We start from the raw sequence: 25,998 nt of genomic DNA, 5'->3' as shown, positions 1-25,998 counted from the left end.
AATATAATAGTTTTTTGCCCTTTTGTCTACTGAATGTATACTGAATGCTTGATATGTTGTCAGGGTCTCAGGTGGTTTTGTTTGTCCCTGGAATAATTGGATGGACATACAGGGTCCCAAGTTGTCAATAAAAGGACAATAACTAATGCAGTCCCTCCTCCAAGTCCATCTAACTCTAGATGGCCTCTCAAATATTCAAATCATGGCCTTGGCTACATTTTAGAAAGAGAAAATGTAAAATGTAAACAAGTGAAAAAAAATAATGTAATAGGCATCTTTTTGATAGGCTTGTTGCTATGGACTTGTATGGCACCTCCTTGTATTGCTATGGCAACAGACAATGACTGCCTTTCAGTGTCAAATATTGTAATGGCATGTCATCTACAGAGGGCAAAGTCACAGTGAGTATGCAGACAAGAAATTTCGACTTGATTTACAAATAAAAAACGGTGCTCAAACAGTAAGCTTGCCGCTCCAAAATATAATCACAGACTAACAAGTCAGATTGATTGGATTTATGCAACTGTAGAACAGAAGTCACACCAGAGGTCAACTGTTATTGGACACAAGACCAGCTCTAATCACTCTTCTCTTATTGATCAGCTGTTCTCTCAAAGATGTCAATTGGATTCTGTGAAATGCTTAGTCTCTTATGTAATACAGCTTTAGTAAGGATACTACTGCTCCCCTCACTTATGGATTTCATTTGCGGTTTTTAGAGAAAATATATCACAAGAAACAAAAAAATAATATTTATTTTTTATATATTTTATATATTATATATCTTCTTTATTGAAGGAAAACATTTGCATTCAGTATATTTTGATAGAAAAAAAAACATTTTAAACTTAAAGGAATGCATTGTATTCTTGAGAAAAATCACTAAGACTAAGAATGCAGACCAAACGTAGTTTTTAGGTCTTTTATTTTCCATTGTGTTTTCACCCTTGATCCTTTTCAGAGATGTTTCTTAAACATGCTGTCTGCACAGATTTGTTTACCATCTAATAAATGTACTTTTGCTCCCTCTAGTGTTTAAATAGATAATTACAAATGTTGTCTTATATTTTGTTTGCACACTTTCATGAAATAATGCATTATTATTCATTTGAATGCTACTGACACACTGGTGTAAGTAGTTAGTGAGCAGAAACAGCAAAACTGAAAAATGACTACAGAGGTTAAGGCAAAGTAGTGTTCTATTGAAAGACCTTCAAATTATCAGTTAAAATTTTCTGTAGGGTAGGCTCATAGAGTGTTTTCACAACGTTTCATCAGTCAGCCATATTGGCAGCACTGAACGTAAACAATGCCACTGAACCGAACAAAACTCACATATTTTGCTGATTATTGCTGCTGAAATGGTTAGTTATTGTCATGTTTTGGGCTGACTAATCGGTCAGAACGGGAAAAACAATTGGAGTACTACAGACAGCCAAAAGTTATAACAAATCAAGGAGAAGAGTGCAAAAAACTGTCTGAGGAGCAAAAGGCGTTTGTGGTTGGCCAAACTGAATCAGGATTTCCAGGGCAAAAATCTTGACAACATTCATGTTTGTTCAGGTAGGTGAAATATTAGGTTAACACTGCTTATACGCATCTTTACCACTATTAACTTTAGTTTGTTAACTCTTAACATGAAGCTGCTAAATCATGTTAGAAAATGACTTAGTAAGCAGGAAAAGGCGCAATATTTTGAAAAACTAAAGTTAATAGGTGGTAAGGATACGTAAAAGCAGTATTAATTAAGATATTAGCCTAATATTTCACCTACCTGACCGGAAATGATAAGAACAAACACAAATGTTGTCAAAATTCTTGCCCTGGAAACCCTAGTTCAATTTGACCAACCACAAATGCCTTTTGTTCCTCAGACAGTTTTTTGCACTCTTCTCCTTGATTTGTAATAAGTAACTTTTGGCAATCTATAGTACTCCTATGTTTTTCCTGGTCCAATCGATTAGTACAGCCCAAAACATGACAAAAATGGGCAATTTAAGCGGTTCAGTGTCATTGTTTACGTTCAGTGCCCCCTATTTGAGTGCTGGATTTATTAACACCCACTTGTTGGATTAAACAGGGTACAGAGAAATTCAAATAAATAATCTTAATTACTTTCAGTAAGCCTGCCTGTCACAACATCAATTAACACACAAATCTAGCAGTACATGAAGGGAGTGGTTGATGCTTGGGAACAGACTTTTGCTACTAAATTAATAAGCGTTACAAAACGGATTGTGTGTGTATATAGAATGAGTCTAACCTGTTTGAAATGTGAATGGATTCGATGAGAGACTGATGTTCCCTTTAAAGCATCTCTCAATGACTTGTGTATCGGCGCGTTGTCGCCATCTTCCGCCAGTTCTGTTACCGACCTCACCGGAGCATCACATCAGACCGCCGGTGGGCGAGTCCCGGGTGTGTCTGTCTGCCTGCGAAAGAGCGGCCGTGCGAGCGTGCGTTCGGGAAAGCACGCTAAAAACACCGAGTGGGAAGGGAAATAAAATGCTGGGGGATCGAACGCCGTCACATCTTCATCACTAGACACTTGTTGTGTTTTTTTTTTTTTGCTTTTGGAGGAGGACTGAAGCATGAAGAAACATCACAGCCCCGCGAAGGGACCACTGGAAGTCACCGTACCAGACACCGAGGCGACCATACAACAACTCAACAAGCTGTTGTCCAACGGCAGTGGTTTCTACAGCCTCCCAGCACAACATTTCAACGAGGTCTTTCCCAGGATTTACATCGGCAATGCGTAAGTTCAACGATCTTATGGAGACTTGTGTGCTTCTGATGGGAGGAAAACACTGACAGGTAGCGGCTGGACAAATATGTGTTGATTCGTGAGGTGGTACAGGCAATTGATGTGTAGCGGATTGGTAAATAAACCCTCCTCAGTAGATGTTACCTGAATATTTTACAGTGCCCAGGTGCAAAAAACAAACCTGTGAATGGAGCGTGTCAGCTCTTCGCCTACGAGAACAATCACGAAGCCACAGGAGATTTAGCTAACGTTTAAATAGTGAGTCAGACTGTAAGGGAAGCTGTTTTTCTCAACGACCGTCCTCTATCGGTACCATCTCGCTATCTCTCTGAGATCACTGGTTACAAAATCGCTTCTGTTCGACCTCAGTCACGTGTTTCTTTGTATTAAACCACCACTATTGCACATTAAGTGCACCTTTTCTCTCTCGTACGACAAAACAACCTCAAGGGGGGTTAACGAGTCATTCGTAATTTTGATGCGCTGATTAAAATTGCTGCCAATCCAACAGAAAAGTACTTCTGAATCATTTGCTAAAAAAAAATATGCATTTGTGTAATTGTGACTTTTGACCTTAAAATCTTTTCTTTACAACTCGTGTTACAAGTCCGCTGTCTTCCAATATTTGCATGTGATTTTGAGCTAATCCGAAAGTCTATAAAGGTAGTAAGAGCACATTACTTATTCATGCTTTAAAAAATGCATTGGTTACATAGTGATTTGTTTCTGGAATACATTTTTAAAGTAACATGCTCAGACACATTGCTTTTACGCAAAATTGTTTTTGGTGCAGTAAACAGTCTATAGCACATTCTTGTTTTTTTCCCTTGTCTAATCCACCTTATTTTCTGTGAATGTGTAAGACTTCTGGTTTATTAGCTGCTATAGGAAAATAACGAGAAGAATAACAAAGGGCAGTAAACGGTAAAACTGTTTGCACTACAAACCAATGTGTTCATAATCAAGATAATACATAAAAAATATGGTAATGCACACCAGTTTGCAATATCAAGCAACAAAATGAGCTGTTTTGTAGAGCTAAAAATTACTGGGAGCGAGTGACACCAGAAGCCAGACACATTAAATTTACAAATGGCCGTGCCTGCTATTACGAGAAAAATAAGGTGGATACATAATGAAAAGTATTTTAAGAATTGTGTATGAATTTAAGACTCTTTTAGAATTGAATTCTAAATCAAATGGCTGTTGAGTGGATCTAATCAAATTTAATTGTTCAAATTAAAACAATTAGCTTTTGAATCACTCCATTGACTCTTAAATTCGAATTAGTTTTTAACTAAAAGATTTACATTCCTTCACGTCAAATGATTAATCGTGATTAATCGCATCCAAAATAAAAGTTTATGTTGACATACTACCCTATTATGTATAGATAAATACAGACACATACATGTATATATTATGGACAAATATGTTAGATTTATATAATTTTTAATTTTAAAATATGTTAGATTTATCTATAAATCATTTATATTATATTTATTTATCTAAATTATATACAAGTAGAAATATATAAATATATACATACATGTATATACATAATAAATATACAAAGTACACACACATAGTATGTAAACATAAACTTTTATTTTGGATGCGATTAATCGTGATTAATTATTTGACAGCCCTACAAAGGTGTGCTGCTCAAAGGTGGTTTGCAAAAACTCAAAGAAATTGAGAGACAAAGTCAGTCATCATGACATTAGCCTGGTTAGTTATTAAAAATATTTGGTCCTACATGGAGTTTGTGGCTAATATGAATAGTAAAAATGAGAAATATTTATTGCAATATTTTTAAATATTTTAAATTCTAATAGACCAATTTACTAGCTAGGATTATAAATTGTCCAGTATTTAGCTAGTTTGAGATTATAAACATTATTGTGTCTGATTTTCAGATATTTTAAGCAGAAATCAAGTAAATGTTCCATTAAAAATAATTGTTTATTAAAATGTAAAATTATAATATTTATTTCTATAATGAAACTATTGCACCTATAATTTTTATTTTTTATATAGGAACCTATAAACAGCAAACCTCCCTCTCTCCCCTTAAAAACACACACAGCTTGGACACAGACTATATATATATATATATATATATATATATATATATATATAGCGACTGTTCCTCTGTGTCACTTATTTCTTTAATAAATCAGCTCACATAAGCATCACTGTATTGGACAACTATAGAACAAGCACATTATCTCTTTGTAACAACAAATCAATTTGAGCATTAAACCACAGTCTAATGTGCCTGGCTTAGTCTGTGCCAGTCTCGCAACAGGAATTTACATATGGTCATTTGTAGATATTGACAAAACATTTTCACTGAGCTGCTAATGTCTGTATCTGCCCTGTCTTTAGCTATTGGATTTATTTCTAATGAATTCTATAGATATTTAGATAGATAGATTAAAAAAAACAAAAAACGTTTTTTTACACAATATGCACAGTATGCACAAAAGAGTACTTACTGCACGTATTACATTTGCACAAAGTATTATATTAGGCCTGATACTGCAAAAGAATAATGTTTGAAATTAGATGATCCCGTCCATAATTACCCATCTAGATAAGATTGAATGTCCACATTGTGTTCAGCACGCACTGTTTTGTTTGTTCACATCCTTGCCAATACAACAGAGCACATTAATAATCTGAGTGCAGATATAAGAGTGTGCCAAACCTTTGGGATTATTATTCTGTTAGTGTTATGACTGTAGGATATGATCTAAACGTTACTGTCTTTAGTAATACAAAGTCATTATGATTATACACAATAGACAAAATCCTAGAATTTTGCTAGTACTCGATTAGGACCGTTTACCATATGTAAAGCTGCAGTATGGGGCAATGGGCCACTTTCTTCATAGCACACCTCTCTTTGTAAGACTTACATTAATAATGCATGTGAAGGGACTGCAGTGAACAGAGTGCAGGACAGGTGAACAAGATGCAAAGCAAACACTTTCTCTTTCTGTCTCTCTCTCTCTAACTAATGCACATGCATACACACATACACAAACGCAGAGAGAAATATGACCACAATCTGCAAAGGCTCCATATAGACAGGATCTCACTGGGGGAGAGTTTGAGTTATGGGTGTTGGGCGGCGCATCTGAGTCCATCACTTCATCACCACTGAGGAGCCAGCGCTGCTGGCAGAAACAGAGACTGATGGGCTGCTACATCCTCCAGTTATAAACCAAAAGAGATGGAGACTTTATTTTTATTTAGGGTGTTCTTTTGTGTAAATACAGCGTCTTAATATTTTAGGAAAGTGTTTTAATTGTACTAGGTTTTATATAGCTATATATTATCCATTATCTATCCACCATTTGTACATTTTATGGATCTGGCTTCCAGTCTCATTCACGTCCAGCTATTTTAGCTGCTTGATATTGCAAATTGGTGTGTCTTATCATATTATTTTAATGTATTATCTTAATTACGAACACACAGGTTTGTACCTTTTGCTAAACCTGAAGTCTCACTGCTAGGCTTACTTCTGCGTTGAAGAAAAAGGTGGATATGTGCGGCCTTTCCTACTGCATTCTCACAGGGGATTGCGCTAAGGAGTGGACTAGAGAGGCTGGATTTTTAGAAGACAAAGATGAAAGAGTTCCAGGTGCTCAAGTTAAATAGAGACAATGCAACTACATGACAGAGTATTCTGCTCATCTCGCTTCTCATCTCTTGTTTTCTCTCTCTGTGGAGTCAGAGTCCTATTTTGGGCCTTACGCTGGACGCCTATGGCTCTTTGTATGCCTCTGGGCAGCAGCCAAGATCTCCTTGGTGTGTCTGTTCTGGTTTAGAACACTGCTGTCCCCGGGGACCCTCTGACATAGGCCGACATCTCTGCCAACTAAAAGCGGCTCCACAATTCACTCCAATCAATCTCAAAACAGACACAGCAGACCGATCCATAGCTGAGGCTTTCTGGGTGGGGTTGGCTGGAACTACAAACTGAGAGCGCAGATTGCCATTGTTTGTCGCAAATGCATAAAACATGTACGCACCATAAGGGGTTATGTAGCTGTTTATCAAGAATTAATGATTACAAGGTATTCAGCAGTGAGAGAAAAGAACACAAGAATAGTCAGTCAATTTTTAATATACCCTAGAAATGTATTTGGGAGTAATGCCATGATTGACTCACCCTAAAGCCATCCTAGGTGTATAATACAGTCGGAGCTGTATTAAAAAATGTCCTGGCTCTTCCAAGCTTTATAATAGCTGTGAATGGGTGTTACTATTCAAGAGTCCAATAGAAGTCCAATAAAGTGCATCCATCATAAAAAGTACTCCATATGGCTCAGGGGGGTTAATAAAAGCCTCTTGAAGTGAACTGATGTGGTTTTGCAAGAAAAATATCCATATTTAAGACAAGACAGTGGTGTTCCAGTTTCCTTTGTTAGTCTCCTCTTGGCTTATATCAAAATCCTCCAACATTTCTCTTTACAAATCCTTGTTTTGTACTTCTAATTTGTGCTCAGTGTTTTGTTTTGCTCTGACCACTGTGCTTCCACATTCGTCACTGCGTTTGCCTATGTCCTACATCATCTGCTGGAACGCCACTCTTTCTTGAACGCATGTACAACAGTTAGTGAAAGCTAGAGATTATGATTTATAAAGTTTTAAATATGGATGTTTTACTTACAAAAATGCACAGATTTGCTTCAGGAGGCCTTTATTAACCCCCTGAGCCATTTGGAGCACTTTTTATGATTGATATATGCACTTTATTGGACTTCAAAACCTTCACTATATTATTATAAAGCTTGGAAGAGCCATTACATTTTTTTATATAAATCAATTCATTCACAATCATAAACCAAGGGGTAATTGGAATTTTTAGGTGAACTATCCCTTTGAAGTGCAAGTCATATGAGTTTTCGAATGGCTTTTTTGCAGTTTGTGACGTAGCTATCCTTCAATGTATATAGCCTGCAAAGTTGTTTATCAAAAAAGTACATTATACATAAAGATATTGTCTCTCAAAAGAAAGAGTCGAATCAGAAAGTTGTCACGACCATGTTACGATCTACGTCACTGGGTAACATATTAGCATAATCCTCGCCTGCCTGTGAAATACGAACAGTCTGACCTGCCCACAAACTTACGCTAACCGCTAGTTAAGTGTGTTTACATCATGTCGAGAAGATGCTGTGAAAGCAAGTTTGTTTTGTCCTAAGAATGTGCTGATTAATATAGACTGCCTTTGTTATAATAACTTTAATAATAAAGAATGTAACTTAGACATATTTTGGTTCACAAACTGTGTTGTTTCTTCAGTCACGTTCTCTTGCATAAGTGTTAAACAAAATGATTTTATGTCTTTATTTTAATGGATTGGAGCACTATATTATTGTTTTATGCAAAGGTGCATCAGGATTGCCAGATTTTCACAACAAAACCCGCCCAATTGCTACTCAAAACTTGCCCAATCGCGTTTCGAGGGGGGTCCCCCATTAAAAATTGCGCTCCCGGGCGTAAAATACACGCTTTTTGTCTGGGTTCCCCCGGTAAATTTGCATTCCAGGTAGAGATGCTCCGATCATCATTTTTGGGGCCGATCACCGATTACCGATCACCAAGATCATGATCTGCCGTAGGGATGGCGAAAACTAAAAAATTTCTTGACCGACCACCGAGCCTCATTAGCCGGTTGAAACCGGTTAACCGAGTAGTTTAAAATATGGTACGCTATTTGAAATAACAGCCATTTCAAGCCGCGCCTGCAATTTCGCAACTCTGTCGCATCTCTCTGCTGCTCTGCCTCCCGCACACACACGCGCACACACACGCACACACACACACACACACACACTGCCACTCACGTCACTTTTTTAAAATCCCAGACAGCGCGAAACATGAGTCCCGCAAACGCGGCGCCGAAGAGCTTGTTGTATGTAATCGTAGGACAAATGGCTCCTTAGTTTCAGATGGTTTGGGTACAAGGTGATCGCTTTGAAAATAAAGGCGTTTGTTTTGGTTAGAAGCTCATTTGAAACATTGCCACGGCTCATTTAAGAAAATGACAGCTCCGAAGAGACGCCGCTTTAGTTGAGGTAACAGTGCTAACCATAATAAAGAAAGATGATGATCATCATCACCTTATCGGTTACCACTGAAATGTAGATGTAATGTATTTCCAAATCTAAGCCCATCTTATGCGGAATGTTGCCTAATAGACTGCAACATGATAAAACCAATGGATAAAACAGGCACCTTCAGAATGCGTAAAAGACGCGCCGGCACTTTTTTTTTAACCGACTACCGACAACTTTGACTGGTTAACGTTGATACGGTCAACCACCGGTCAAACGGTCATCGGTTAACATCCCTAATCTGCCGATTGCCGATCACTGCCGATCACAGAATGGCAGGGGAATGGGAATCTTTGATCTATAAACTAGCAGAGTTTGTACCATTTGTAGAAATGAAACTAACTCTAAATTAACTATATTAAAAAAAAAACTGTAGAAATAGGCTACAGTCAAGATCTTGAAGAAACACCAAGTTAGGGTTGTAGACGATAGTATCGTGTATCGACGATAGTTAGAGATATCGCCAGTTGCTGATGCTGGTCCTTTGCTGGTTTATGCTGGTCATGTTGCTGGTCAAGGACCAGCATAAACCAGCAAAGGACCAGCATAAACCAGCAAAAGAACCAGCATGAACCAGCAAAGGACCAGCATAAACCAGCAAAAGAACCAGCATGAACCAGCAAAAGAACCAGCATGAACCAGCAAAGAACCAGCATAAACCAGCAAAGGACAAGCATAAACCAGCAAAGGACCAGCATAAACCAGCAAAAGAACCAGCATAAACCAGCAAAGGACCAGCATAAACCAGCAAAGGACCAGCATAAACCAGCAAAAGAACCAGCATGAACCAGCAAAGGACCAGCATGAACCAGCAAAGGACCAGCATAAACCAGCAAAAGAACCAGCATGAACCAGCAAAAGAACCAGCATGAACCAGCAAAGAACCAGCATAAACCAGCAAAGGACCAGCATAAACCAGCAAAGGACCAGCATAAACCAGCAAAGGACCAGCATAAACCAGCAAAAGAACCAGCATGAACCAGCAAAGGACCAGCATAAACCAGCAAAAGAACCAGCATGAACCAGCAAAGGACCAGCATAAACCAGCAAAAGAACCAGCATGAACCAGCAAAGGACCAGCATAAACCAGCAAAGGACCAGCATAAACCAGCATCCCAGCACCAAAACATACCTAACCAGCATATGCTGTTTTTTTTCCAGCAGGGTTTGACGATAGCAAGACGATTATTATTATTATCCGTAAAAAAGGTGCCTAACTTTAGCGATGCAGTGCAGAGAGTCGGTTCTAGGATGCTTCAGAAACTTGTCGTGATATAAACACACGCATAGAGTTGCCACGTCGCCTTCACGCGCCACATGGGTAAGAGATTTATTTATATTAAAGTGCACCTCGCACTAGACTATGTTCTTTACTTGTTATTTGTAGCTGCTTTTTAAGATGATGTAAGGATTATTTATCCAGCATTGCAGTCATTAGGATAAAGGTAGTAAAATGTGGTTTAGGCTGAATTAATATATCAGAATCCGTCTGTATAAAGGAAACAAACATTCACCTCAATATATGCGTTCATTAGAATTACGATGCGATAAAATGGCGCTAAACATACGCACGTGAATTACACGGCACCGTTTCTCCTCATTCTATATGAACTGAACTACAACATGAACTGATGACAACAATCAGACATACAGCGGTAACATTATTGCAATATGACGGGTATAGAAAGATACATTCATTTTCATTCAAGCACGCACATTTACCACTCACTGAAGATAGCAGAGAATGAAACCGAAAGTAAACTTAAACTTCTCCGCCAAAACTAGTCAGCGCTCTGTACACAACATAGTCACATGCCCAATAACAAGACTACCCTTACAAAACTAATAAAGAATTTAGTACTCATGTTGCATGTTGCCACTGGTAAGCTCCGCTCTGCTGTTGTTTACCTGTGCACCGTGCATGCACGTGTGAAAAAGTCCTGCGAGTAATTTACGTCAAGTGATCGGCTTTTTTGATCGGCGCTTTTGGGGTTCGCCGATCAAGCTATTTTTAGCCAATATCGGCCGATCATGATCGGTGGCCGATCAATCAGAGCATCACTATTTCCAGGGGCTAAATATGACGTTATTGGGGTGACTTCAACTCGCGGACATTAAAAACAACCACAAACTTGGCAAAACAAAAGGCATCGCTCACCAGCTTGTTCAAATACTCCTCTCCTGCCAATCACAACAGGCTTGGCCAGCTGACCAATCAGAGCAGAGTAGGCTTATGAACAAATGACAAATGACTTTGTATAAATATAATGTATCTGAGACAATTACAATGTTTTCTGAACTTAGATGCATTAAAACCTGTTGTAGGGGACTCCAACACAATATTAGGACACTTTAAAAAACCATATGACCTGCTCTTTAAGACAGTGTTGTAGTTATGACAAGCTCATTTAAGACCAAAAGATGGTCAAGTCATGTCAAGACAAAGGCCACATTTTGCATTAGAAGACCAAGACCATGAAAATATGGCCATTGTCCTTGAATGGCCATATTTTCTTGGTCTTGTTTTAATTGACTCAGACTCTATACTCTTCTGGTCTTGGTTTTGACTCAAATGAGCTGCTTTGAAGAATCATTTCACCTCAGAATGAAAATCTTGTCAACATCTACTCACCTTTAGGTTGTTCCAAACATGTATGAGTTTCTTTCCTCTGTTAAAGACAAAATAAGTGGATAGTGGCTAAATGAACACAAACAGTGTATACTTGGAGCAAGTGGAGGGTGAGTAAATAATGACATAATTTTCATTTTTGTGTGAACTGTCCCTTTAAGACATCACAAAATTGGTTTGTTTGGTTCAGGTGAGTCTCACACGTGCTCTGCTTCTGCTCCCCAGGTTTGTGGCCCAGAATGTGATGCGTCTGCAGCGGCTGGGTGTGACACACATACTGAATGTCGCAGAGGGAAACTCTTTCATGCATGTGAACACTAACGCAGAGTTCTACTCTGGAACTGGGATCACGTACCATGGCATACAGGCCAATGACACTGAGCAGTTCGACATCAGTGCCTTCTTTGAGGAAGCAGCAGACTTCATCGATAAGGCTCTGGCACATGGAAAAGGTCAGCTGCTTGTGCTTCTCTTTTTGTAAATGCTTTTGTTTCTTATCAAATACCCACTTCAGACCTACATAAACTGATTTTAAAGAAAACATTTTCCATTCACAGACAAGACTATCCCTAGATATTACAGGAATCTTGTTCAGTCCATTTGACACAGATTCTTGATAATTCATGAAGTTTGAAGCCAGCGATGTCTTTGCAGAGTTAGAATACAAAGTATTCTGTGGCGTTCATAACTTGACCTTTTTCTAACAAGCCACGTTACTTATTTTAACACCAAGATTTTTCCCTTATGCCAGCCTTCTTTGTTTTTAATGCTTAGCTTGCACAAACAACAAACACAAGTTAGGAGAAAAAAAATGAAAGGAAAAAAATCCAGTGGATTTATTGAAATGTTACAATATATGTATTCACAGATAATAATGTATCCCAAAGTGGATCTGGTAGTCCCCACACACAGATTTTATCCCTAGATATCTCACACCAGTCGTTTTAATTGGTGCATTCAAACCTATCTTTTATGGCATGGATTTTATGCCATCTCTAACACAGAGGCGCAATTATAAAGCATCTTAATTGCAAGTCATCTTGGCAGCAGGAGCCCAGTAAGCGGTAAATCAGACGCCAAGCTTGGGTTGAGGGAGGACACTAATCTTTTCACTGAGAGCTTAAGCTGAAACAAAACCTCTAGAATATATGCTGCCACTTCGTAGCCCAGGCTGAGCTCAGCTGTGACATTTGCGACAGCCGTGCTTACAGTGGGCTTGATGTCATCTGGCGAATTTGCTGGCTGAATCACAATGAGCAGTGGGAGGGATGAAGGTCTGAGTGCTCCCGCTGCCTCTGAGTCACACTGAATCTGTTTTAAAAATATGCTCTGCATAGGGGTGGGTCTCGATGGCTGATTTGTCTACTAGTTTTAGATTCATTCTTGTTTTAAGTTTGCTGTAGATCTTTGTAGCAATGGTACTTTAAAGGTGCACTGCGGAGGACTGAAGCTATTACATGAGCACATAGAAAATCTGTATTCTTTCTTTACCCATATTCACTACGGTGAACCTAAAATTAATTCTTTTGAGCAGTAGGGTTGGATTTTGTGGGGTTTCCGGTTTGCATCATTCATTCTTGATGTCAAAAAGTGACTACAATTTTATATTTTACACACAGATGGAAATATAGAGGCCAAAGTTCAGAGTGCCGTCTGCCTTGTGGTGCCATTCACACCGAAGTTTTTGCATTTAAAATGTGAGATGCAGGGCAGCGAAATGAAACTATACGGACATAAACTATAATCTAGGTGTGGGCATTTTGACTAAAATCCTATATCTTATTTCACGGTAACCAGTGTCACCAGTGTCAATATTACAAAAAACTAATACTAGCCTAAATAAAAAAAACCTCAAGCTTACTGAAGACAAGTAAACAATCAGTGATTAAATAAGAATAAGAAACTAATTACAAGCAATAGGACAAGAAAACTAGTATAACAAATAAGAAATGCTACATACGTTGTATAAAGAAATCACATACATAATATAAAAACACTGCATATTCTTCAACATGTTAATTATATAATAATATATTTCTTCTTTTTAAATTTACAAAAGTGATTTAGTCAAGAGTAGTGAGAGATTTCTCTCTTTTCCCCTCAGCACAGAATCATGAGTTTATATCCCACACTTCTGGGGTTATTTTTTCCTCAAAATTGACAAACTTTCAAATGTTGAATTGTTAAATAGAGTTATAAATTCCAAACTAGGAGATATAAACTTGCATTTGGGAGAAAAAAGTCACAAGAATTGTGAGATAAAATACGTAAATGTTATGTAAAATGTTAAAGGTTTAAATATTATTTAATGCTGTAACTGTAGGGCTAATACAATATGTCCCCTATGAACTGCATATGTGAATATTATGTTGACAAATTGTCTAAATCAAATTAAAGTAGAGTAATCATAGCAGTGTCATCCATAGTCTGTATGTTTAAACGTTTGTTCCAAAGGCACAACAATAATTTTTTTTCTCTTATTCTATGGATTTTACCTGATTCCCTCCACTTGTTACTAGTCTTTTTCTGCCACCACAATGAGAGCACAGTGGCAGGTGACGTTAACTGTGTCGTCTACTCCAAATTGGTCTATAAAGTGCAGAAATAACTCCGTTCAATACTCCCAGAGCACTGTCTTTCCCCTTCAGTCGAATCACTTCGACGTTACATGGGATCTCGCCTGAGAGACCGATCATCTCTGAGCCTTATATAAAAAGGCCAATTGCAAATTGGCGAGTGGACGTGCGCGCATCACTCAGTTAGACTTTTGCTTTCAGAGCCTTTCTGATCGAGCCTTCTAAGAAAAAAAAAAACTTCAAGAAAACTTCACGTTCCTGCTGAAGCTCTTCTCTGCTGACGTGCTGCCATCTATAAGAGACTTCTAAAAGAGTGTTTGGCAGCCGTCAGCGGTATCCTGCGGGCGGCCGTTTTAACGGCCATTAAAAGCCTCCTGCGCTCCAGCGAGCAGCCCCAGCAGTGCACAGAGTGCCGCGGTTCCTCCCTGGGCAGACCAGGATCTAAAAGAGCAATTTCTCACGGCCGTGAAGCGTCCTTTTCAGGCCGGTATTCCGTGCGCTACTGGATGTGGCAGTTTCCTCACCTCTGAGGATGGACATGAACGCTGCCTCACATGTCTGGGCTTAGAACATGCTGAGGCAGCGTTCACGGATGGTTCATGCGAGCATTGTGAGTGCATGACCATGGTCACGCTGAAAAACCGCCGCTCTTTTGCGAGACGGCTCCCCTCTGCGCCCCGCGGCCCGTCGTTAAGCCGTCAGTGCTTTTCGGCCGCCGTGGCGAGGCAAAGGGGGGATTTAAAGGTTACGGTGCAGAACGCGCCGCCGGCTTCCAAAGCCCCGCGGCCGTCTGCACCCCAGCGTGGCCCCGTTGAGTGGCCAGAGCAGTATGCTTCCCCGGTATCCGGGCCGAGCATCTCCTTTGGCGCTCCACCAGAGGAAGAGATGTCTGTCGCTGCGTCAGAGGGTGAGTCTGACGGCGAGGCGGATATCTCGCCGGGCCAGCGCCCTCCCGTGGTTGCTGCTCCGGCTGACATGGACGCTGAGCTGTCGGCTATGCTCCTCCGTGCCGCCAGGGGGATCGGCCTCGAGGTGTCAGATCTACCTCCTGCGGATCCCTCTAGGCTTGGCGACTGGTTCCTGAGGGGGGCGCCTGCGGTTCCGCCGCGCCCTCCCTCCGTTCCATTCTTTCCGGAGGTGCATGAGGAGGTTCATCGCGTCTCCGCCCCAGCTCCTCCCCCCTCGCCACCCTCGATGGCGGGGCAGCCCGGGGATACGAGTCGGTTCCCCAGGTGGAGCGCGCTGTAGCGGTGCATCTGTGCCCGCGTGGCGCCACCACCTGGCGGGACCGACCGCATCTACCCTCCAAAGCGTGTGAGCGCTCGTCCGCCCTTGCGGGCCGCGTCTACCGCGCTGCTGGACAGGCTGCCTCTGCCCTCCACGCCATGGCCACCTTACAGGTCTACCAGGCGCAGGCGCTGAAACAGCTGGACGAGGGTGGTCCTGATCAAGAAGTGATGCAGGAACTCCGCGCCGCCACCGACTTCGCCCTTCGAGCGACGAAGGTCACGGCGCGGTCTCTTGGTCAGGTGATGTCCACGGCCGTGGTCCAGGAGCGACACTTGTGGCTCAATCTGGCTCAGATGGCGGACGCCGACAAAGCTCGCTTTCTCGACGCCCCCATCTCCCAGAGCGGCCTGTTCGGCGACACTGTCGAGGATTTCGCCCAGCAATTCTCGGCAGTCCAGAAGCAGACGGAGGCCATCAAACATATCCTGCCCCGCCGCGAAGTCAACATCCCGCCGCCGGTGGCCCTGCCTCCGCCTGCCCGTCGCCGAGGGCGCCCCCCTGCGGCCAGTAGGTCAACTCCAGCTCCCGCCCAGGGTCACGAAGCCGGGATGGCTACCCAGCGCAGAGCCGGCCGCAGGAGAGCGGCGCCGCCCGCCTCTCAGGGACCGGCCAAGAAAACCCCCCGCAAGAAATCTGCGAGGCGTCCCTGATGCGGGCAACCCAGAGGTGGTGGAGATTGCTCTTCGGGGGACAGTGACATCAACTTCCCCACTCCTGGTGGAGGGCCGGGAGCTTCTGTGCACACAGAATTTAACATCGCCGCCGGCCTACGGGTCGGCGGTACCCACATTTTCACAGAAAGAGCAAATTTCCTCACCTCTGGGGCCTCGGCCCCGAGTTCCCCTTTCGAGCAGAACTTACACTCCTCGACATCGGACTCAGAGCCCGGCATCGCCAGCGCGGGATCCAGGGAAGAAGGTAAGCGCTGCCTCTCGCGGCCAGACTCTCCCCCAGAACTCAGCGTTCTCTGGGGTCAGTCCCCTTCCCCCCGCCCCCTTAGGCTGCCCCACCGCGGTCACGTCGGTCAACGTTCCCTTGATACCGCTAGCGAGCCGGTTGAGCGCGTGGCTTCAGCTCCCCAACCCCTCGCGGTGGTTGATACGGACGGTACGTCTCGGCTATGCGATTCAATTCGCCAGGCGTCCGCCCAGGTACAGAGGTGTCCACTTTACTACTGTCCATTCGGACACGCATGCCACTGTCCTGCGTGCGGAGGTTGCAGTCCTACTGGCGAAGGACGCAATCGAGCCAGTCCCTCCAGCCGAGATGAAGTCAGGGTTCTACAGTCCCTACTTCATCGTGCCCAAAAAGAGCGGTGGGTTAAGACCCATCCTGGACCTCAGAGCTCTGAATCGGTCCCTTCTCAGGCTGCCGTTCAAGATGCTCACGACGAGACGCATGCTAACCTGCATTCGTCCCCAGGATTGGTTTGCAGCCATCGACCTGAAGGACGCGTACTTTCACGTCTCGATCCTTCCTCGTCACAGACCCTTTCTTCGGTTTGCCTTCGAAGGTCGAGCGTATCAGTACAAGGTTCTCCCATTTGGCCTGTCCCTCTCTCCCCGCGTCTTCACCAAGGTTGTGGAAGCCGCCCTGACCCCTCTTTGGCAGTTGGGGTTTCGCATTCTCAACTATCTCGACGACTGGCTCCTGGTAGCTCACTCGCGAGATCTGCTGTGCGAGCAGAGGGACCTGGTGCTCCGGCACCTCAGCCATCTGGGCCTTCAGGTCAACCGAGAAAAGAGCAAACTCTCCCTAGTGCAGAGGATCTCTTTTCTCGGTGTGGAGCTGGACTCGATCAATATGACAGCCCGCCTCACAAACGAGCGCACGCAGTCGGTGCTGAGATGTCTGGACTTATTCAGACACAAGTCAGCGGTCCCTCTCAAAACCTTTCAGAGGCTCCTGGGGCATATGGCAGCCGCGGCCGCGGTCACGCCGCTGGGCTTGCTTCATATGAGACCGCTTCAGCGCTGGTTACACGATCGAGTCCCAAGACGGGCATGGCACCGTGGCACACTTCGGATTGGCGTTTCCCCGCAGTGTCGCCGCCTTTTCAGTCCGTGGTCAGACCCGGTCTTCCTTCGGGCCGGAGTTCCCTTGGGACAGGTTTCCAGGCATGTCGTGGTGCACACCGATGCCTCCACCACGGGTTGGGGTGCTATATGCAACGGGCGAGCAGCCTCGGGCTCCTGGACAGGACCTCAGCTGCAGTGGCATATCAATTGCCTCGAGTTGTTGACCGTGCTTCTGGCCCTTCGTCGCTTCCGATCGACGCTGCGTCAGAGGCACGTGCTTGTTTATACCGACAGCACCGCGACTGTGGCGTATATCAATCGCCAGGGCGGCCTTCGCTCACCTCGCATGTCACAACTCGCCCGCCGTCTGCTCCTTTGGAGTCAAACGTGGCTGAAATCGCTGCGTGCCATTCACATTCCAGGGGAACTCAACCGTGCAGCGGATCAGCTCTCACGGCAGTCCACCCACCCTGGAGAATGGCGGCTCCACCCCGAGACAGTCCAGCTGATTTGGAGTCGATTCGGCCAGGCTCAGATAGATCTGTTCGCCTCCCCCGAAACCTCCCACTGCCAGCTCTTTTTCTCTCTGACCCAGGCTCCCCTCGGCAGAGACGCCCTGGCACACAGCTGGCCTCCGGGGCCCAAGTACGCCTTTCCCCCAGTGAGCCTCCTTGCACAGACCCTGTGCAAGGTCCGGGAGGACGAGGAGAAGGTCTTGCTGGTCGCGCCTTATTGGCCCACCCGGACCTGGTTTCCAGAACTCATTTCCCTCGCGGCAGCCCCTCCCTGGAAAATCCCCTTGAGGAAAGATCTTCTTTCTTCTTGAAAGATCTTTTCTTGCCTCATCCTACGCGTTGGCTCATGGCGCCTCACTAGCGGACATCTGTAGAGCTGCGGGCTGGGCGACACCCAACACCTTCGCTAGGTTTTACAACCTCCGCGTAGAGGCCGTATCCTCCCGTGTCTTGACATAAGACTTAGGCGAGCGGGAGGATGGCTGGTGTCGGCTTGCTGCGCCATTCCCACGTGGATCCGTGCGCTATTTCCCAGAATGTTCCCTCCGGCGAACCCTGGGTCCTCCGCGCCCCGCAGTCCGGCCTAGATGCGGAGTAGTCCCTGACTGTGATCCTGCCTGGGTCTCCTTCGCCCCGCAGGTTGTGGCTTAGTTTTTATTATTCCAGCGGAGGAGACCGCTGTTTCCCTCGTGTATCCCTAAAAACCTTTATGGATATATTGAATTATTCTCATTTCCACATGTAAAGATTTCATGTGCTCCGCCCCCCCAACCCATGCTTCAGTACAACTGGCATCCCTGGAAGGGCCCCCTTATTGGGCCTCAGGGCGTTGGGAAGGTTACGTTACACTTCGCCTCCCGGCACGTATACTTGTCAGCACGTGAAGTTGTTGCGTAACGCGGCGTCAGGGTCGTGGCCTTTTCCATAGGGCTAGTTCCCATGTAACGTCGAAGTGATTCGACTGAAGGGGAACGTCTAGGTTACGAAGGTAACCCACGTTCCCTGAAGGAGGGAACGGAGACGTTACATTCCCCTGCCACGTCCTGACGTCGCGCTGACGCCGGCTCGACCGGCTCTTCAGCAAAAGCCTAACTGAGTGATGCGCGCGGCCATCTTATATACCCGTATGTACGGGGCGTGGCCGGCGCGCACGTCCACTCGCCAATTTGCAATTGGCCTTTTTATATAAGGCTCAGAGATGATCGGTCTCTCAGGCGAGATCCCATGTAACGTCTCCGTTCCCTCCTTCAGGGAACGTGGGTTACCTTCGTAACCTAGACGTTATGTGCATGCGCCTCTCTGACAGCGCTCAGAAACAGTCTCTCAGACATCATGGTCATATAGTGAAATGAGTTCTTTTTCTCTGCTGATTGTGTTTCAATATCTTAAAATCACTTGTTTTTAAACCACAATGCTTAAAAACATGCAAACGATATGTTTTTATTACAGCAACATCACATTAGCATGTAACCACGATAGTCCAAAATCTCTACAAGCTGACAAATTTCTACCAGTTAACTGTGTCTACTAATTTATCATTCACCCCTATTCCAGCTGATGGATGATTAAAAACATTAACAGCCAATCAGAATCCACCCTGCTTTAAAGAGCACAAGCATTTAAAGTGGCAGACAACATAACTGCCTTTGTACAATGCCATGGCATGTGCAAGATGCTTCAAAAGATGCAAGACTCAAACGCAATAGTAAAATGTATCCATCTGATGCATGTTTACATAGAAAAACAATGGAAAAGCATATTCTGTGTGAATGGCCCCTTCCTTATGCGATTTATTGGATGTGTTTGGCCAATGTGGAATGGCTCTCACTGTTTTTTGAGTAGGGTTGGGTATCGAGAACCTGTTCCAAATTTCCAAGAACCGGTTATTCGATAAGACGCATGCATTTCGATTCCGCTTAACGATTCCTGTGTTCGCATTTGAATGTAATTTTAAACAATTTATGCGCAGGAAGGGAAAGAACTTGAGCACTGTATTCAGCTGGAACAGAAGACTTTGTAAAAAGACAGAATAAGTATGTTTGACATCTAAATGTTTCACTTAAAAAAAAAATTCTCAGATTTTTTTAAGTTAATCGATAAGCGGAATCGGATACCCAACGATACCCAACCCTATTTTTGAGATTCTTGCACCATGAGGTTTTAAAACAGAATGGCATTCCAAATTAAAATAGTCAAGTGTTGTAAAATCACCTCAAGATATATCTGTACTAAGGCTTTCCATTGTATTCTACTTAAATGTTTTTGAACACACAACATATCCTATGTAAACATACACAATTATACAGGACATCCTTAAAGGTTTAGTTTACTCAAAAATGAAAATTCTGTCATTAATTACTCACACTGGCTCAGGGTCAGAAACCTCTCATATTTCATCAAAAATATCTTAATTTGTGTACCAAAGACGAACGAAGGACTTACGTGTTTGGAACGACATGAGGGTGAGTAATTAATGACAGAATTTTCATTTTTGTGTGAACTGTCCCTTTAATGTTTTAATAAACCAACTGGCCAGCTGATTTTAAAAAGATGTAGTTTTACATAGCCATAGCTCTGCATTGTTCCACAGGGAGCAGAGATTTAAGAATCAATGAAGGTTATCTCCTTGACACATAAACAGCACAAAGACTCACGGGAAAACGTAAGTAAGCATTTGGAGGAGGCGTCAGGTTTCAGATCCTTGCTGCATCTGCCAAATAAGCACAGCGGAGGCTGGCAAGGTGAATTCCTCCAGGAGAGTTGGCTGGTCAATAATGAACGTGTATGTGTGTGGTTGCATGTTTGAAGGGGAATTGGTCTGAAGGTTGATTTGAGAAGGTTCACAACAAGAAGCCGCATTTGTATCCTCAAAGGATGAGATCTTTTAACCGTTATTTCTTATTTCTCTTCTAGGAAAGGTGTACGTTCACTGCCGTGAGGGCTACAGCCGTTCGCCCACCATCGTCATCGCTTACCTCATGCTCCGTCACAAGATGGATGTACGAGTTGCCACAGCTACAGTAAGACACAAGAGAGAGATCGGCCCGAATGATGGATTCCTACGCCAGCTGTGCCAACTCAACGAAAACCTGGCGAAGGAGGGCAAGTTGAAGACAAAATGATAGAATGTGCTCTATCCCCACATATATTCACAAATGCAGGCACACGCTCAAACTAGTGTGCACTATTACAGTCCAAGTATATAACAGAATGTATGCATACAGTACATCCAGAGCATAAGCATGGAGGTATACAAAGAGTATTCAAACACACTCTCAGATACACATACACACTCACGCGAGGTGTTGTCAGTGTCCTGAATAATTACTCCTGCTTCCAGCTGGCTGGTAAAGGGAAATTTACTGGCATATCTGAATAATTAAGGCTGTAGAAGGAGCAAGGGCAGCATTTTATATGTCATCACAACTGTTTGGTTTTTGCATCATTCCCTATGATAATCGGCTTCTGTTTTTCACTAGATACACCTAAGGCATTCCAGTATCCAGCTGTTTGTATATCTCACAAATTCAACTTTTTGGAGCATAATAGCCCAATCTTCATCTGTAAAGATTGTAAAGTAGAGCACAATCATCCAATAGGTTCCTATCTGCCAGAAATACTGCGATTGTTCATCCCAATCTATTTCTACGAGAGGGAATATGATATTTAGGTATAAAAACCATGTTGAATATACCTTTTAACCCATCCTACAGCCAGATTTTGAATGGCTTTCCAGCATTTTTAAATCAGGACTAAATTGTTGTGTACCAGCACACACCCCATTCGTTCACTTAACACAAAATAAATTAACATTCCACGTTGTACCGAACGATAGCATACAATCAAACAAGATATATCTACAACAAGCCAACCGTATGTTGTAGCTCAAATTCACCAGACACTACAAACAGGTTCTATGCAGCAGTGATAACGCATCAGCCCCATTAGATGTCTTTACTCTGGAATCACTGTCTCTCACTGCCAAGTCCCATGCCACATTATGTCCATCACAAGATCACACTCAGCCTTGACCAGAGAGACACGTCCGATAGATGGAAAGCCTCTGCCATGCCAACTGCCTACTGATGTGCCCTTACACAAGGTTTGTTACCTAGAGGCCTAGTGCCTCTTCACACTGCTAGTTCAGATCGCAGGAAGCGTGTCAGTTACATCTGTGGAGTTTAGATTAGATTTTTAAGGGTTAGGTTTACTTCGGGCTCAGCTTTGTCCTTAAAACAGAATCACTTTAGCACTGGAATTGAGTCATTTTGCTGCACTGCTGGCTTGTTTCAGGTTTTAAAGGGGTCATATTGTACATATTTTTATCATTTAATTATTTCCCTCGAGGTCCACTTATAATGTTAGTCCAATTAAACAGGCCGTTTTTTTGCTGCTGTGCCTTTAAGACTTCTATGTAAGCATCCTCTTTGCATGTGAAAGCAGTTACATTGATGAGTAACCGATAGTTTATGCTGTCTGTTGTTTAATAACAGCATCTTTGCGGCAGATTCACTAAACGTTCTGCATGTTGAAATACTGAAATACAGACAGAGTAACAGCAAAACTTTCCCATATTTTATTCTTAGCGTTAGTTGTTCAGTTTAGTAATAACAGTATCTTTGTATAGCTTCTTTGGGACTGTTTTGGCTATATTGATGTGTAAATATTGGTAGTCATATGTTAAAGTATCTACTTTTTTTTACTTCAAAAATTTCAGAATGAGACATTTTTGTAGCTTAGCTTCAGTAAATATGACCCTGGACCACAAAACCAGTAGCACGGGTATATTTGTAGCAAGAGCCAAAAATACATTGTATGTGTCAAAATGAACAATTTTATGCCAAAAATCATTAGGATATGAGGTAAAGATCATGTTCCATGATGATATTTTGTAAATTTCCTACCGTAAATATATCAAAACTTAATTTTTGTTTAGTAATATGCAATGACGAACTTCATTTGGACAACTTTAAAGGCGGTTTTCCCAATATGTCGATTTTTTGCATATTCAGATTCCAGATTTTCAAATAAATGTATCTCGCCAAATATTGTCCTATCCTATCAAACCATATATCAATGGAAAACTTATTTATTTAGCTTTCAGATGACTGGTTTTGTGGTCCAGGGTCCCAAATGGTCTTTTTGGACTGGGGAGGACGCTTTGATTTCTTGAAGTTAACCCAAAAATGAGATTTCTTAAAATATGACCTCTTTAAAGTATAACCAGCATCACTTAATTTCAATAAGTGCATGCGAAAGTTTCAAACACGTAGCTTTTTGAATTAGTCTCATTTCTCTTGTCAAATTCGAATGATCTAATATCCCCAGGCCTCTACATTTATTATTACTGAGGGAAAAACTAGAGTACAAATCGTAGGCTAGATTATAACACAAAGCACTACTTATGCCTCTTTTTTATATTTCTATATTCCAGATATATATACTTGTATATACATATTTAGATGTTGACATATATGAATGTATGAACTGTCCATAATATTTGTGTATGACCAGTATCTATTAACAATAGAAATATCTAATATATTGTAGTCAACATCCACTTTATTTTAAAACGCAGTGAATGCCATACCCAAAACTATGGAAGCCCTTTTTCTCCACTGAATAAAAAAAGGTAATTGTGACTTTTTATCTCACAATTCTGAGATATTTTTTATTTCAATTTCTTACAATTGCTTGACGCAAACTCGCAGTACTGAATTTTTTCCTCAGAATTGCGTGATGTGAACTCGCAATTGCGAGTTATAAAGTCAGAATTGCGAGATATAAACTCAATTCTGACTTTTTTTTTATAAGAATTGCGACTATATCTCCCAATTCTGACTTTTTTTTCTCAGTGTGATATGAACTTGCAATTGCGAGTTATAGTCAGAATTGCGATATATAAACTCAATTCTGACTTTTTTTTATAAGAATTGCGACTATATCTCCCAATTTTGACTTTTTTTTTCTCAGAATTGTGTGATATGAACTTGCTATTGCGAGTTATAAAGTCAGAATTGCGAGATATAAACTAAATTCTGACTTTTTAACATGCAATTGCGAGTTAAGTCAGTATTGTGAGATAAACTCGCAGTTCTGTGAACATATCTTTTAACCCCCTCAAAATTAGACTTTATAACTCACAATTGCGGATTTATATCTCACAATTCTGATGTTATAACATGAAATTGCAAGTTTATATCTCAAAATTCTGAGAAAAAAGTCTGAATTTTGAGATAAAATGTTGCAATTACCTTTTTATTTTGTATTCAGTGACAGAAACGGGCTTCCATACAAAGCACCCAGTTGTTTGCTAGAAACTTACATTTTATTTAGTTTTCACTGTGATGGAGAGAGGTGTTTTTTGCTTTATTCCTTAACAATTTACATCGTATTAGAGGATCTGTTTTCACAGGTAACGCTGTTGCAGGCTAACGTTACCTCACAACATTTATACCACTGTAGTTACTCCACAATAATTAGATCTTTTCGTTTAGTTTCTTGTCTATGAACATTTAAAATGGACAGATACCTATATGTATGAAATCTTTCAAACTATAAACATTCCTTTATTATAATCTGGAGACCTAGGCTTTATACAACCTAACCAACTGTAGCTATGGAACCTGTGTGCCGTCACAAAAACGTGAACCAATGAGGATGGTCTGTGCCAATGGCAAGCAAACTATGGGAATTTATCAGTCTTTTAAACTGAACTGAAATCCTCCAGTGCTTTCAGAGTTTTTAGCAGCAACTTTTAACCTCAAAAAGCAACAATAACGCATTTTGGATAAGCATATTTGGACATTTCAACGTGAAGATGTGTTTGCTGGCGTTACAAGGCATCGAACGACGAACACACCCTTTTCTGGATCTGTGGAAGGAGAAACACTGCCATCTGCTGTTGATAACCCATGTGGTTTGCACAAACTGTCCTGCTATGTATTGCCTTTTATTCATATGTATCCGATTGTATGTTACACAGTGTATAGAAATTGTAAACGTTGTAATTATACAGGGAAGGTTAAATGAAAATGGCTGTACCACTATATGGCTTAATGATGTCAATAGTATATAACAATGAATCACAATGCTGCTTGGTCATTTTGTATTTTTGTGCCATTATAATATGTGATATTTTATTTTTTTCTTTCAATAACACAAACTAAGGTGTCTGAAGTGCATTTTTTGCTTCAAAGTTTGTTTTGTCCATGTGTACAAGCACATAGTTGTATTGATGTTGCTGAAATGCCGCTGACTACACGTAACTCTATATCGTCTATGTGCCGTCTCTTACTCCTGTATGCTTTGTGTTGTTGCTGTAATGTGATATTGTAAATGATTGAGCACTTGTTTGTTGTAAAGGACATGGAAACCTCAGCAGTTACGAATTTGGCAGGAGGGTTTGGCACAAATGTTCACACTCTCAAATTATGTTTTGCATTTTGAGTTCGGGAGTTGCTTGATGTGACTAGACGACAGGCGTATGGTTTTGTTTTAATCTGACTTAATCAGGAAAGGAATTACCGAATGCTTGAAATGGGGGTCAAATGAATGCATTCACATGACACAGGCTGTCTAAACATCCCACCTTAAAGCCTTATCCAGAAGATGGATTCTATATTTTTGATTCATGTCTTCACTTCACAAAGCAAGGTGTACAGCTTCTACAGACACTTTGTTGAAGTGCACTTGATTAAATCACAGTTATTTTTCTTACATTGGACAAAATGTTCTTTTTGTTTTATGATTTCAGAAAATAAATGGCAAAAATTCAAACATTGTGCATTTTTAAAAAGATTTATTCAGCTATAGTTGAGCCAAATCCAAGTGTTGACTAGTGTAGTTTAGTCCCAAATATGAGAATGCATCGGTAAACCCATCAAACTGAAATGACAAATTAATATAAATATATTAGGGTGAATATAAGGGTGAGGTTAGGGTGATAATATTAGGTTTGAGATTTGCATGTATATAAATATATATTCTGATTTACAATTATATTATCAGAATTAGAACTATATATTCATGTTTTCCATTATATATACATTAACATATATATGTTC

The 25,998-nt window shown here is 41.8% G+C and overlaps 1 protein-coding gene across 1 annotated transcript; it reads left to right on the top strand.

The window, feature by feature from the left end:
• Nucleotides 1-2,450: 2,450 nt before the first annotated feature.
• On the top strand, nucleotides 2,451-25,998 carry LOC141297841 (dual specificity protein phosphatase 3-like). The gene is made up of 3 exons (XM_073828305.1): nucleotides 2,451-2,758; nucleotides 11,759-11,985; nucleotides 20,846-25,998. Exons 1-3 carry the CDS (start codon nucleotides 2,592-2,594, stop codon nucleotides 21,052-21,054), a joined length of 603 nt encoding a protein of 200 aa, XP_073684406.1. The 5' UTR covers nucleotides 2,451-2,591; the 3' UTR covers nucleotides 21,055-25,998.

The sequence above is a fragment of the Garra rufa genome, chromosome 22 (genome assembly GCF_049309525.1).
Source record: "Garra rufa chromosome 22, GarRuf1.0, whole genome shotgun sequence".
NCBI classification, from domain to species: Eukaryota; Metazoa; Chordata; class Actinopteri; order Cypriniformes; family Cyprinidae; genus Garra; species Garra rufa.
Note: the sequence above shows the minus strand (reverse complement) of the source record. Positions and strands in the feature narration are given on the sequence as shown.